This window comes from Ursus arctos, unplaced genomic scaffold, assembly GCF_023065955.2.
Source record: "Ursus arctos isolate Adak ecotype North America unplaced genomic scaffold, UrsArc2.0 scaffold_12, whole genome shotgun sequence".
Taxonomy (NCBI): Eukaryota; Metazoa; Chordata; class Mammalia; order Carnivora; family Ursidae; genus Ursus; species Ursus arctos.
In genome coordinates, this window is record NW_026622786.1 from 35,637,289 (window position 1) to 35,651,931 (window position 14,643).

At 35.2% G+C, this 14,643-nt stretch overlaps 1 protein-coding gene across 1 annotated transcript in view; it reads left to right on the top strand.

The window, feature by feature from the left end:
- Positions 1-14,643, top strand: part of ZNHIT6 (zinc finger HIT-type containing 6) — a 53,891-nt gene that overhangs the window by 27,611 nt on the left and 11,637 nt on the right. The window contains exons 6-8 of the mRNA XM_026497678.4: positions 1,137-1,205; positions 1,992-2,072; positions 3,531-3,608. Of these exons, the coding sequence (XP_026353463.2) occupies positions 1,137-1,205; positions 1,992-2,072; positions 3,531-3,608 (228 nt within the window). The remainder of the gene's footprint in view (positions 1-1,136; positions 1,206-1,991; positions 2,073-3,530; positions 3,609-14,643) is intronic.

Sequence of the window (14,643 nt, forward strand, 5' to 3'; positions counted from 1 at the left end):
TTTTTAAAGTTTTTTCCTCTGAGGTTTTAGACATCTGGTCTTTAAATTAGTAAAGGGTGCTCTATGGTTTTGTTTTATCAAAAAAAACGAATGCTAAACTTAACATGATTGTTTCTTATATGTCTTGTTATTGAAGAAAACTTCCATAAGCAGATCTCTGATAGACTTACCCTAACAGAAGGATTTTTACTTGCTTTTATGGTTATTGTCTTCTGACAAAATTTGACTAAATCATATAAATATTTGGTGAGAGAGATTCTACTAGATTGTATTAAAAGAAAATTATTTGAGATTTTGGAGCCATGCTGCTAAGGGATAGATTTATCATGATGCTGGTCCTTTGCTTGGACATGCTGTTGGCCATTAACTTGCCAGTGGGTTGTTAGAAATTTCTTCTAAGTAAGGAAAACATGTAAAACCATCATATGGTGAAAACGTTTGAATTTCTCTGTCGGATTCAATATTTCGAGCATTAAATTTTTTAAAGAAGGAATGGTATATAGTGTCACCAGGTTTAGGTATGTTAAATAGAACATATGGTCAGTATGCTAAAATTAGACATTTAGTGAATTATTAACTGTTGATCCTGTATCAAACCAAAGTTTAGACCTGAAAGCAAAAGGACTCTAGCTCGTAGTGCATTCTGCTTAGCAACCAGCTTGTTGTCTACTGTTTTGCTACTGAATGCACGTACTCATGGCTCAGAAGTGTATCCACAGCCAGCTGGTCGCAACCAGAAAACACTTCATTCACCTAATTTCCAGACTAGTTAGGCAAAGACATCAGCTTATTGTTTTTAGTCATGAGTGAATTTATTTGTAAACTTCAAGTAGTAACACACTGATCTTGAAAACCCCTGAACTGTGAGAAATTGCCTTCTAATTCAGGAATGTAAAGTCCTTGTAATTCAGAACTGCTGCACTTAATTTTGTTTTCCTCTTAAAAATCCTTACAGGTATATTGTTTAAAAAACACAGCCTCTAAAATCTTAGAAAAGAGAAAACAGCAGAAAAGATACATTAAATTCTAGGAATACTTTTTGAATTCTTATCTGAAAAAGAAAATTCAGGAGGTTTGATTTGTGCTGAAACTTTTATTGTCTACCTTGATCCTCATAAGATTATCTTCTAATTTAGAAAACAACAGTTTTGTTGGCATGTGAAGCTCCAATTTCCTCAGAGTCAAGCTGTGTACATAGAAAAAAGGTATGGTATTACCACTATTAAGAACTTCTTTGTTCTTGTTGTGTTTTTGTACTTAAAGTAAACCATTAACTTAAATGTGATATCAGTAAATGTCTGTCAGGAGTATAATGGATAATTAAGTTGTTGTCTTTGAAGTTGTATACCAGACTAAAGTCAGGGAAAGGACTTAAATTTTATGGATAGGGATATATAACACAATAGTATATATGAATATGTATAATTGATTGAGGAAAGTTACTCATTCAAAGCAGTGTCTTAGTTTTGTTTCCATAGATTTATAGTTCTAAATAATGTGCACATTTACCAGAAAGTTGAAAACCTGAAATACTTTGATTCCAGGGAAAGTAGTTATCAATTTTTTACCCTGGTCTTATGATTTAGAATGAATAAACTTGAACGTGCACTGAAATTAGCATCATTTGCAACCTTTCTTTGAATTTTATATTTCTGCAACTTTCAAATATATTTCATCTTGAGTTCTTCTCATCTGTGAGCACAGGTGTGTGTTAAAAGAGGCTTCATATTTTTATAATTGATTTATAGAGAGCTTCTCAAAATATTGCTTTTTAGGACTTTTTAAGTGTGTCCAAGAAGTCTTTTTGAGCTTTTTCCTTAAGTAATTTTTGCTTAAAAGGATATTATATTTTGCCAAGAGTAAAATAAAAGGTCTGTGTTCAGTCATTTAAACAAAAAGCCACAAGATTTAGTAATTCCAAGTTAACACCATTAATAGAAGATTATAAATAATAATATAAGTTTTGTTTTTGTTTTTTTGTTGTTGGGAAGAGTACCAGATGATAAAACTATTAATGAAATCCTAAGACCTTACATTGATCCTGAAAAGTCTGATCCTGTAATTCGTCAAAGGTATGCTTCAAAACATCTTGTAATTTTCTGAAATTATTACAAATGTTGAGGTACTGGTTATGTGCATATTTATTATGTAAAGCTCTGACTTTATTAGAATGTGATACGTCAGTGCAGTTTACTTTCTGTGCCATTTCCTTGGTGTTTATTCAAGGCTTTGTCAGTCATGGATGATGCTTTTGGATAACTAAAAACAGTACATAATACTTAGCATTTACTGTTTTCCAGACATTCATCGAAGGAGATAATAAATATGTATTAATTAATTTAATCCTTACAGTAACCCTTTAAGGTAGATTACTGCTATTATACCCATTTTGCAGATAGGGAAACTAAGCCTTAAAGTGGTTAAATGACTTCAGATAGCAAATAAGCAGGGAAGCTGGGATTTAAACCCAGGCATTCTGGAGTTAGAGTCTGCACTGTTAACTCTCAAATCAAACTTCTTTAAAGTTGAATCAAAAACTTTGAAAATTAAGAGTTTCCAAGTAACTGTTAAAGACAGGGAATTCTGTTTCAGCCAGGCCGTCATAAAACTAATTAAGATACACTCTGCCTCCTGTCCAGAAATATAGCATGGAGAAAAATGGTTTACATATTATAGTAGAAAGATTCAGTTATAAATATCTGGGCTAGAATAACTCGCTCTATCCCTTTTTAGCTATGTGGTCAAAGAGTAAGTTACTTAACTTCTGGACCTTAATTTTTTTCATCAGTAAAATGAGAATGATAATATCTACTAGATAAGGTTATTTGAAGCTTCAAAAAAAAAAAAAAGCATATATAAAGTTCCTAGTACAAGGCCTAGCACACAGTAGGCAGCACTCAAGAAAGGAACTGTTATTAGAGTGTGAATTAATTTTCCTGAGCAGGAACCCATTTGACTTTGTTTTCTCTGGATGGTACCTGCTTGGGATATGAATGCTTGTTTTGGTTCCAAAGAAACCTGGTGTTTAAATTTTAGACTGAAGTGGATTCTAAAATCTCTGATCCAATTCTAGTTAAATCTCATCTTCTACTTTTATTAAAAGACTGTGCCCAGACTGAACCAGATCCTTGCCCCATATCAAGTAGTGTCTTTGGTACACGTATAAGTGGTTGAATTTCTTTCTTCTTACTGATAATCCAGTTGTTATCGTTGGTCATGTGTTTGGCAGTAAAACAAAGTACCTGTCACTAAATTGGATACATTTTTTTAAAATAAATAAGATACCAGGTTTAACTTAATTTACTGAAATAGATACTTTTAAATTTAAGATATTCTACAGAGAGAGGAAAGGTAATTTTTAAAATTCAAATCCCTGGTTAGAAAATATCTTTAACCCCTTTTCTATGCTTGGATTTTAAGTATTATTAGCTACTCATAAATGTTTGGTCTTCCATAGATACTATCTTGAAATATATTAAAATATATTAAAAATCAGTTTTGCTTCCTTCAATATGACATTTTTATTTCAGGTTGAAAGCCTACATTCGCTCTCAGACTGGGGTCCAAATTTTAATGAAGGTTGAATATATGCAGCAAAATTTAGTAAGGTAAAATTGCTTCCTCCCCATTTCTTTAAATATTTTCTAATTCTGTAATATAATTAAGTAGCTTGATTAGCTTAAGTAGCTGGTTATTATACTACTATGATTATTAATTAAAATTTCAAAATACTCTTATGGGATAAATTCAGTTGAAAAATTACTCTGGTTAAAATATCTTAAAATAGCTTTGTGTACAAGTAAAAGATTCCTAAATCCCATTTTAACTTCAAGAAATACTCTCTACAACAGAGTTCGAGTGTTCATGTTTTTGCCTGTGGAAATACAAAAATTCATGTGATCAATTGAGCATTGCATATATTGCATTTTCTGCAGAGAAATGTAAAGAGAGCTGGGTTCTAGCAAACCATATTATTTGAGAAAGTTCTTAACTTTACTGGGCTCTGTTCCTTCATTAATGGGGTGGTAAAATAGTCTACACCGAAGGATCTCTGGGAATCTCTGCAAAGTCTGCTTACGTGCCAGTACTTTGTCATCATACTGAAAGACAAAACACTGATCTTACATGACCTTTAATGCTCTTCCATTGTTCAATTAACAAAACTACTAGAATCAGTTGAGACTGTATCTGGTCCGTCTCACCTGTGATTTGATTTGTTAGTGTAGCTTAGAGGTTTTAGAATCCAAGCTGTGAAAGCAGAGCTGGGATTTCAGCCCAACTCTGCCTGCTTCCAGTTATGTTAACTTGAGTAAATTATATAACCTCACTTACCTTAGTTTCCTCACCTCTAAAATGGGGATGATAACAATAATTATAAGATTGTCATGAGGGGTGCCTGGGTGGCTAGTTGGTTAAGCGTCTGCCTTCGGCTCAGGTCATGATCCCAGGGTCCTGGGATGGAGTCCCACGTCGGACTCCCTTCTCAGTGGGGAGCCTGCTTCTCCTCCCTCTGCCGTTCCCCCTATTTGGGTGCTCGTTCACGTCCTCTCTCTTTCTCTCAAATAAATAAATAAAATCTTAAAAAAAATAAAAGATTGTCATGAGAGATTAAGATAGTTCATTTAGCACACGGTAAGTGCATGCTTTTATTACTACTACAGATAAATGGATTCTTAGAAAACATCTACACATAAGGTTATAAGACTTGTAGCTAAGAACAGATTTAAACACCAAATCTTGACCACCTTTTACCAACATATCTCAAATACTCTCAACTTCATATCATTGATCATGGTTCAGTGATGTAAAAATTCAAGTTTTCTATCACATAGTTTTTTTCCCTAGACTTCTTAATTCAGTATATTTACATGCAGTTCATGCTTTAACTCTCCTCCCTCCCCCGAAAGATTTGGGGTCTCAGAGAGGGATAGAAACTTTTGTGGGTTTTGCAAAGATAGTTTATCCAGTTATAACATCCATGTTAACCAAAATCAGTATTTCTGAAATTGATAATCAAACATGTATGTAATTAGTGAGAAATGCTGACGTAAAAGGTGCATTCTTTCAGTTTTGCTTAGCAAAATCTTAAATTTCATACAGTTTGTGTTTAAACAAAACAATTTGCATAATTCCTTTGGAATTTACCTCCTGTCAATCATTAAATAATTTTTCCTTCTTTTATTATCTGTTACCTCATTCAAATTCAGTTCCTTTCTTAACATTTACTATATTTTATTTAGTTAATTCTGGTAAGTGTTACTCACATTTACGTGGTGCACTCTTGACGAGTATACTGTGGCTTCGGTCTCATAAGCCTGTTAAGAGAACACCTATGAGGGTTTTTATGAAAAATGAAATTGCTTTCTGGATAGTTGTCTCATCTCATCTTCTCTAGGCCGTGGATCTAATATATACTCTCCCAGGTCTTCTCCTGACAACCTGCTGATGAGTCCAACATTCTAACACTTTTGCACCGCTCTGAGCATTTGCCAACTCCTTGTCATAGACTGCTAGTGTGGGGATGGCATGTATATGGCTCCAGAAGGATTGTGGAAGGGAGACAGTAAAAGTGCTACCCATCCAACTGATTGCTTCATCTTTTCCTTTGTTGTACTTATCAGACCTTGAATAATTACAGATAGCAGCCATTGGCTACTATTTTAATGGCTGCATGAATGCAATTATTTGTTTTCTTAAGATGTATGTGTTTGAAATACCATATTGCTTTTCTAGACTTAATAAAAATATTTTGGTGAGATTGGGCATCGTCTTGACCACAGTCGCCTTTTTTACCTAATCTGTTAGGCAGATAATTAAAACTCTTTACCAAAGCTAAGGAAAACAACCCATTATCATTTTGGTACAACTGCTAAGGACACAAGGTTTGGGTTTTGTTTTTTTTTTCTTTCTCCTTTTTTGTTTTTATTTCATTCTGGTTTCTGTTTTGTTTTGTTTCTTTGTTGTTTCCATTCTTTATTTCCTCCATTACCAGAAAGAGAAGGTTTGCTATATTTTCATTTTAGGTCAAGGCAAACTGGGGAGTGGCCAGTGAAGAAACGTGCCAGCTCACTGAGCCAGCCAGACTTGACTCTGGCATAGTATCGTCTTCTTCCAAAATTGAAGGAAACCAAAATTGTACATGTTAAAAGGTGGATACGGAGTATTTTAAAGTTTATAATACAGTACAGGCTGTTTGGGCTCAGATAGCATTCATTTTTAACTTGGAAACGTGTACTATAAGTGCTTGAAGAGGCAAAAAGGATAGAGATTTCAAGATGAAGATCTCAGCATGTCCTAACAGACCAGGGTTTTCCAGGAGAGTGGCTAGCTGGCAGAAATGCCTGCAGCATGACATGATCCGGAGGGGAGTAGTTGGGAAAATCATTTCACGCAATTGAATTAGAAAGAAATCAGGATACAGAGAGACCAGAGCACAGGAAGATACAGTCAGATTGGAAAGGTTTATTTTAACAGAGAGGGTAAACCTGAACCCAAAACAAGGTCAAAGAAGTGCACTGAATTGAAATTCAAATGACCTAATTCTAGGCACTCAATTTCTCTGTGCTTCATTTTCCTTTAAGGTCCTTTATTTTCTCTTACTTTATACCTTCTTTAGGAACCCATAGAGGACCAAAGTTGGGCCTTGGGTTAACCTTAATCCCAAAGGGAAAGGAATAGTAGATTAATAAAGTAAAAGGTGAGTGTTGTTCAAGGAATACCTAGAATAGGCTGTTTTGATACTAAACCTGAGCCAATCTGAATAACATGAAAAGTGTTTTGACTTTCTTTTATCTATATAAAAAACCTTGCCATCCAGATTTCCCATTTGAGCTGTTTATTTGAACTCAATGATCTGTGAAAACATTAAGAAGAAGGGGAAGGTTACAACCTAGGTCCTCAGAAATGCCAGTGAAGGAATTTTTATTCTAAATTGGGTAAGGTATCATGTATTTCGGATTGTTAAATCAGCTTCATGATACAATGATCCTAATTTCTATAAAACTTCCCAGTTTTTGAGTATTTTCTAATCGCGAATAATGAAATTAGATACATGAGAGAATACTTTTAGAAATAGATTTTCATTTGATTTTTTTAATTAAAGATTTTTAAATAACTGTTTTTCAGATAATGCATTCATAGGACAGGATGAGCACTTACAGTTGATTATATACTTAATTACACTTGTATCATTAAACATTCAGAGAACATCTAAGTAAGATTATTATAGGTTTTAAAATGTTAGGCTTCTAATACAAGATAAGCATGCTAAAATAGGATTTTATTATTTCCTAAAAAGTACTTACAAGGCAGAAACATGTAGTTTTCTTGTGGCTGTTGATTTTAAATGTATCCTACGGTTTACAGCATTCCGATGACTCCAGAGTAAAGTGTTTTTACCAAATACTTGATGTTGCCAGTTTCCAATGGTTGTGTTTTCCATTCTTGGAGGGTTTATGACAGTTGTCTCATGATATACCTGATCAGCTAGAGCAATCTTAAATGTTTCCAGTTTTTAGCCTTGCCATACATGACTTTTATTTTTAGATTTAGGGACTTATAGAATGCATGTCTAACCCTAAGGAATTTGCTGCTGATCTCTTTGGGACTTTTCTTTCCAGAATACACAGGGTTTGAATTTGTATTTTCTTATAAAAGCTAATATGGCTTCTTAAGTAAATTCACGAGCAAACAGTGATATGCACTGTGGTCCAGGCTATCATTCTAGACATTAGGGTGATGGCAGTAAGAAGAACCATTCCTGCTCCTGTGGAGCTTACATTCTCAGTGGAGGAGAATTCATGAAAGGTGCTTGTGTTAGCAGGCCACCCTTTATCTCTAGCCCCACCATTTCTTAACCATTCTCAGAAAGTAAATGAGTGGTTTTGAAACAAAAACCTATCTTGGTAATGCCAGGCACTGTAAGAGGCCGTCATTGTATTGCTGCTCATTTAAGTTGTTACTGACTGAAGAATTCAGAATACTCTCAAGTTTGATACTATTCATTCGATTGTAATTTTCCAAATCTACTTTCTGTATTTTACTTACTAATGGAACCATTGATTTCCCATAAAGAAGTTCAGATACATTTTCTGTTCTTTATGTTTACTTTGCTGTTTTGATGTTTATGTAAGGTCCTTTTTATTTGGGTTTTTTTTTTTTTTTTAAGATTTTTTTGAGAAAGAGAGAGAGGAGGAGGGAGGGGCAGAGGGAGAGAGAATCCCAGTCAGACTTCACTCTGAGCACAGACCCCAATGTGGAGCTCGATCCCACAACCCCACGATCTGAGCTGAAACCAAGAGTCAAATGCTTAACTGACTGTGTCACCCAGGTGCCCCTATAAGGTCCTAGTTTTGATAAAGATGTGGTTTAAGCTATTATGGGATAATTCTTTCCAAATTTACTCAGAAACCATTAATTAAGCACATTTTATCTTTGAGGCATATAAATAAAAACTGGGGTTTATACAAGAATGAATGAGGTATAGTTAATATAGTGGGAGAAAACAAACACAAAGCAAAGGTGACTGACTGAGGTTCCTGGCATGGATCTGTTTTTGGAGAGTTGCAGGTAGGGCCTGGAGAGTCTTAGGACACATTGAGTTTTAAGTGGAAGTGGCATCATTTTCTGGAACATTATTTTTAAAAACAATGGCCTTTTTATACTACTCATTTGTTACTAGGATCCCTTCACAGTGAGATTATATCATATTCCAGTAAGAAATAGTAATATCCTTTCAGAATACATAATCTTTGGAGTAGACCTGATTTTACTTTGGGAGGTTCCAGACTAGACTTTGTAGACCAAAAGTCTCACCATTGTAAATACTAGGCATATTAGATCACTGCTTCTCAGACCTAGCTCAGATTATGAGATGTTCCAAAATAACCTTTTTATTTTTATGCAAAAACCTACATCAAAGTAGATTTTCTATAAAGTCAAATTAATGTTAGAAATTTGGTTCAAACCTTGGAAAGTTACTAAGCTTGTTTACCCTCCTGAAAGTGGGGATCAAAACAGAACCAATAGTGCATTGTTGTGAGGATTATTTTGTGATGTTAGCTGCTTATTAACACAGTGCCTGGCACATAACAAATCACTCTTGGTAAATACATATTATTCATGTATTAAGAGTTGTGATGGGGCGCCTGAATGGCTCAGTTTTGTTAAGCATATGGCTTTGGCTCAGGTCATGATCTCAGGGTCCTGGGATCAAGCCCCACGTCGGGCTCTCTGCTCATCGGGGAATCTGCTTGTGCTCGCTCTCATTCTCAAATAAAAATTTTTTAAAAAATTATAAAAAGTAAGACTTGCGATATTCAGTCAACATCTTGCAGAAGTGACTCAATATAAGGGTTTTTATTATTGTTTTAATCCTGTAGATTACTTCCTTAGAAAAAGGAGGGGGGCGCCTGGGTGGCACAGCGGTTAAGCGGCTGCCTTGGCTCAGGGCCTGATCCCGGCGTTATGGGATCGAGCCCCACATCAGGCTCCTCTGCTATGAGCCTGCTTCTTCCTCTCCCACTCCCCCTACTTGTGTTCCCTCTCTCGCTGGCTGTCTCTATCTCTGTCAAATAAATAAATAAAATCTTTAAAAAAAAGAAAAAAAAGGAGGAAGTCTGCTTAAAACAAAAAATTCCATGTAGCCGGCATAGACTATATTATGCATTACTTTTTTTTTTTTTAAATAACAACTTGTTTCAGCCATTACGTATTTCTTATACTTGTGGAAAGCACCCTAAGTTCAATATTAGCTATACTCTCAACATGCTCACCATTAACCACATGGGGGCAGATACCCAATCATGTTAGTTTCTATTTCTTTTAACAGAAATTGGGTATTGGGAGAATATGAGGTTTGAGGAGCTTGTGTACTTAAGGTGTTATCAAGTATTATTTCTGTACAGTGACTCCCAGATATAGACATATTTTCAACCTTTCTCCCAAACTTCAAATCTTGGTTTGTATCTATCTTAACACATCTCATTAAATCTTAAACTCAAACCATTTAGACCTCGTCACACCACATCTGTTCTTCGTGGTGTGTGTTTGTGTGTGTGTGTTTTGTTTTAAATATAGATTAAATGGGTTAATGATGTTCCTGGCATCTAGTAAGCAGTCAGCAAATGTTGATATCCACGCTTTGTTACTGGTTCTGTCATTCTTTGTAGTGAAACATAAGACCTTAGAGCCATCTTGCACTCTCCCTTACCACCCTGGCTTACGCGGTTGCCTCCATAATGAGTCTCTCCTCTCCATTTTTCTGAGTAGACTGTTGATTATCAGTATTTACAGTGGAGCCTGTCCCTTCCCACCAACTGGATGTGATTTCCTTATTCTTTGAGCCTTAAAAAATATGTTGTACTTGTTAGAGTTTCCTGCAATCATATCTTATTTTTCTCTCAATAAGATTTATCCTATTTGATGATAAACTCCCTTTTGAAAACAGTGACTACATTAGGCATCTTCATCTTTATATTTCCTGCAGTACTAAATCAATGACTTTCCCATAGTAGGAATTTCAGTGTTAATTTTTTAACAAGTAGTGTACTGATTCACTTAAATATATGTATGCTTGCTATTTGCTCGGCGTTGATACCACTTTAATACCCAAAATCAGGACTGGGACAACTTTTTCTAAAATGGCCAGAAAGTAAATGTTTTTGGCATGGTGGGCCATACATCACAATTGTCAGCTCTTCTATTAGAGCACATAAGCAGCTATAGATAATACATTAAATGAATGGGTATGATTTATGTTCCCATAAGACTTTATTTACAAAACAGACAGTGGGTTGGATCTGGCCTGCTGACTGTAGTTTGCCAATCTCTGCTCTGAAGGATTTTTTTTTCTTAAGTAGGCTCTGCACCCAGCATGGAGCCCGACATGGGGCTTAAATTCACAACTCTGAGAGCAAGACCTGAGTAGAGATCAGGAATTGGACGCTTAACCAACTAAACCACCAAGGTGCCCCTAAGGCATTTTTTTATTGGTTATTTGTGACTATATCATTTAATCAGTTGAGGGCTTCAATTCTCAATATGGAAAATGAGAGAGAAAAATAGAAAGGGATTATAACAACTGCCCGGTATAATTTAAAGTTACTTTAGAAAAAGTTCCTGCTCAAAAGACAGGCTTTTTGATAAATGAACTTGACCTAAAGTATCATTGAGCCCCTTCCATGTGCCAACTCAGTGTTAAGCCAGGGTTACACAGGGCTTCTAAAAGACTAGCCCTCAAAGAGCTCACAGTCTAGGAGAGAAGGTAGATATATCGTAAATGCTATAGTAGATAAGTATTTTATATATAAGGCATAACAAGTGCCCAATGGAAGGCACGGGCATTTTGCATAGACACTCCAGACTTGTCATTTTTTGATGGAAGCACACACCAATTGCCTTCACTCTACTTCCAAAGATTGGCATATAAAGTGAAGAGTCTAGACTTTAAACCCAAGCCAAATTAAGGTATTATTTAGGCTTTGACCTAATGAGTATCTCAGAAGATTATTTCTCTTCGTGGGGACACTACCCTATTATACTTGCACAGTTTTTATTAGCTGTTTCCTACTTTGCTGGCTGTAGTTAATATTTAGAACACCTTTTTTTTTTTCTTTTTCTTTTTTTTGAAAATCAACCAGCAAAAGTATGAGCTCTTTCTCTTGGATGGTTTTATTTCCATGCTGAGAGGATGTTTTTAAAATAAAAACTAAGGTTACTTTACTTTCTTTGGATCTGTAACATGAAATATTTTAAAAATCATTTATAGTGAAATTACAGAGGTAAGATACTTTTTCCTGTGTTGTTTTAGAAAAATTGATTTTGCCTAAGGCCTCAAGTAAGACTCACCTGACCTCCTTTTGGTTTTCACTAACATATTCCCTCCCGCCTGCCCAGCAAGCAAAAACCTTTTCTACCTTAGAGCAGAGCTGACCTCCAGTTCACGTAACTTGCTCAGATTCTCATTTCCCGGACTCTCAGCTCTGCTTGGAAGATACCACCTCTCAGTCTTAGCTGATTCTGAGAGCTTGGTCTCTTGCCTGCCTTTCCTCATAGCCCTGCCACATCCCTCCTTGCTTTTCACCTAGCCCATATCCCTACTGGCCAATTATTCCTCCTTACCATAAACATCTCCCCAACTGAACTTTTTTTTTTTTTTTTTTAGATTTTATTTATTTATTCGACAGAGATAGAGACAGCCAGCAAGAGAGGGAACACAAGCAGGGGGAGTGGGAGAGGAAGAAGCAGGCTCATAGCGGAAGAGCCTGATGTGGGGCTCGATCCCATAACGCCGGGATCACGCCCTGAGCCGAAGGCAGACGCTTAACCGCTGTGCCACCCAGGCGCCCCTCCCCAACTGAACATTTAACCTGTATTTCTTCTTTTTTCACAAAGTGCTTCTCAGATTTCAGTGTCCATCATAATCATTTAGGACAGTTGTTGGAAATAACAGATTTCCAGCCTACCCTCAGAGGCTCTGGTTTATCAGTTTCACATAGGACGCAGAAACCTGTATTTTTATAGTCTCTGCTTCCTAAGTTATCCCTGTGATCATACTTTGAGAAACACTAGCCAGGGTGGTAAATTCCTTGAGGACATTTTTGGTTCCCATACAGTGTCTGACATGTTTTCTGTATAAGTATTTGGCAGAGTTTATTCAGTTGAATTGTTGAAGATGTATAAAGAAATATATAATTTGATATTAAGATGGATTTTTTTGAAATCAGATTTTTACATCTTTAAAGATACTAGTTTGTACCCTTTTGCCTAATTGAACTGGTACTGGAAAATTAAATTATCTTATTTCAGCCTTATAGAAAATAATTGAGAAATATACCTTGAAGATATTCTTTTTTTTTTTTTAATAATGATTTTTTATTATATTATGTTAGTCACCATACAGTACATCCCCGTGAAGATATTCTAAGTTAGAAATTTGTAGTATGCAGTTAAAAGTTAAGATTTTTTAAAATGTCCTGCCACTAGAAAACAAGCTGTTGGAAGTTAACATTATTTGAGAATATTGGTACAGAATTAAATATATTATCAGAGAACATTAAAGGAATTCCTGAATGTCTAAGAACAGCATTAACTACTTTCAGATGTCTTGTTTTATGAAAATTGAAGACTCCATTGTTGTGTTTTAGTTAGATCCCTTGAAAGTAACTGCTGAAGGAAGGGTTAGTAAAGACAGCAGTATGCTCTCTAGATGGGATTACTTAAATTTCCTTGTTTTCCTTTTGGAATTTGATTCTGTTAATGAGTACTTAAAATAGTAAGCACACTTGCATGTAATAGAAGATGCCATCATCCATGATTGGACATCACGAGATGCATTTCCAGTAAAAATTTTATACTTCAAATGTAGTATGTTTGTGTTTTGATCAATTTTTTACTAATAATTATTAAAATTATTCAATTCAGAAATATTTTTAACAATTAAAGTATTAAGGTCATAGATAATAAAATTAAAATTTTAGCTTACATACACATTTTTGTTACATGTATACATGGGTAATCAATAAAAGATTTTCAAACATAAATGCATTACTCAGGGTAAAATTCTTTGGAGAATTGGAGTGGAAATACAAGTTCAAGGAGAAGAGGAAACCATATAGGATTTCTAACTATTAAGGAAGAGCTTGAAAAAAGGGGGAAAAAAAGAAGAGCATGTTCATTTGTCTTTTAAATGGATGATATCAGTATCAAATGGCTATGGTATTTAGATTTGAGTGAGTTTACTTAAGAGTGAGGTAACATTTTCATTTTTAAATAATCAGTATTTACACCATACAGTAAATTTTGTTCTTTGCATCTATTTAAACTCGTGAGTAAAGATTTTAAATGAAATTTTAGAGAATCTGTTTGAAAATATACAAAAGTGGGGCACCTGGGTGCCTCAGTCCATTAAGCATCCGACTTTGGTTTTAGCTCAGGTCAAGATCTCAAAGTTGTGAGATCGAGCCCCACGTTGGGCTCCATGCTCAGTGTCGTGTCTGCTTGAGATTCTTTCCCCTCCCTCTTCCTTTACTCCTCCCCTGACTGGGGCATGCACTCTCTCTCACACTCTCTATCTCAATAAACAAAATCTTCAAAATATGTATCTGTATATCTATCTACACACACACAGAAGTATCATTGTTTTCCAAAACTATTTTATATATAACCAAAAAAGTGTGAAGATCCTGAATAAGTTTTCCCAAACACACACAAAAAATGTTTGCTGCAAGGGTGAGTTAAAATCAAGGTTAGATCTAGAGGCAAATGGGTATTTTTATGATATATAATAAATTTAAATAACAACCTCTTATTGAGTGCCTCCAGTGTTTTTTTGGTGCTTTGGTAAGCATTTTGTATACATTATGATTATGTTACATTATACATGCATTGTAAGTTTTACACTTATAATTGGCATAGAGAGCCTGCAGCTTCGAAACCACCAAATGGTGGTACCTAGATCCTAACCTAGGCCTGCTTGTCTCCCAGTGCTTTGGTATGTTTTCTTCAATATAGTACATGCCATGAATGGGCATAATGCATGTTCTTAGATTATGTAAAACCCAACCCAGTTCTTTGTTACACCTTTTTTGGATTGTTGATTATTTTTTAGGATGAGAGCCATGATCAAGATGAGTATGTGCTCAA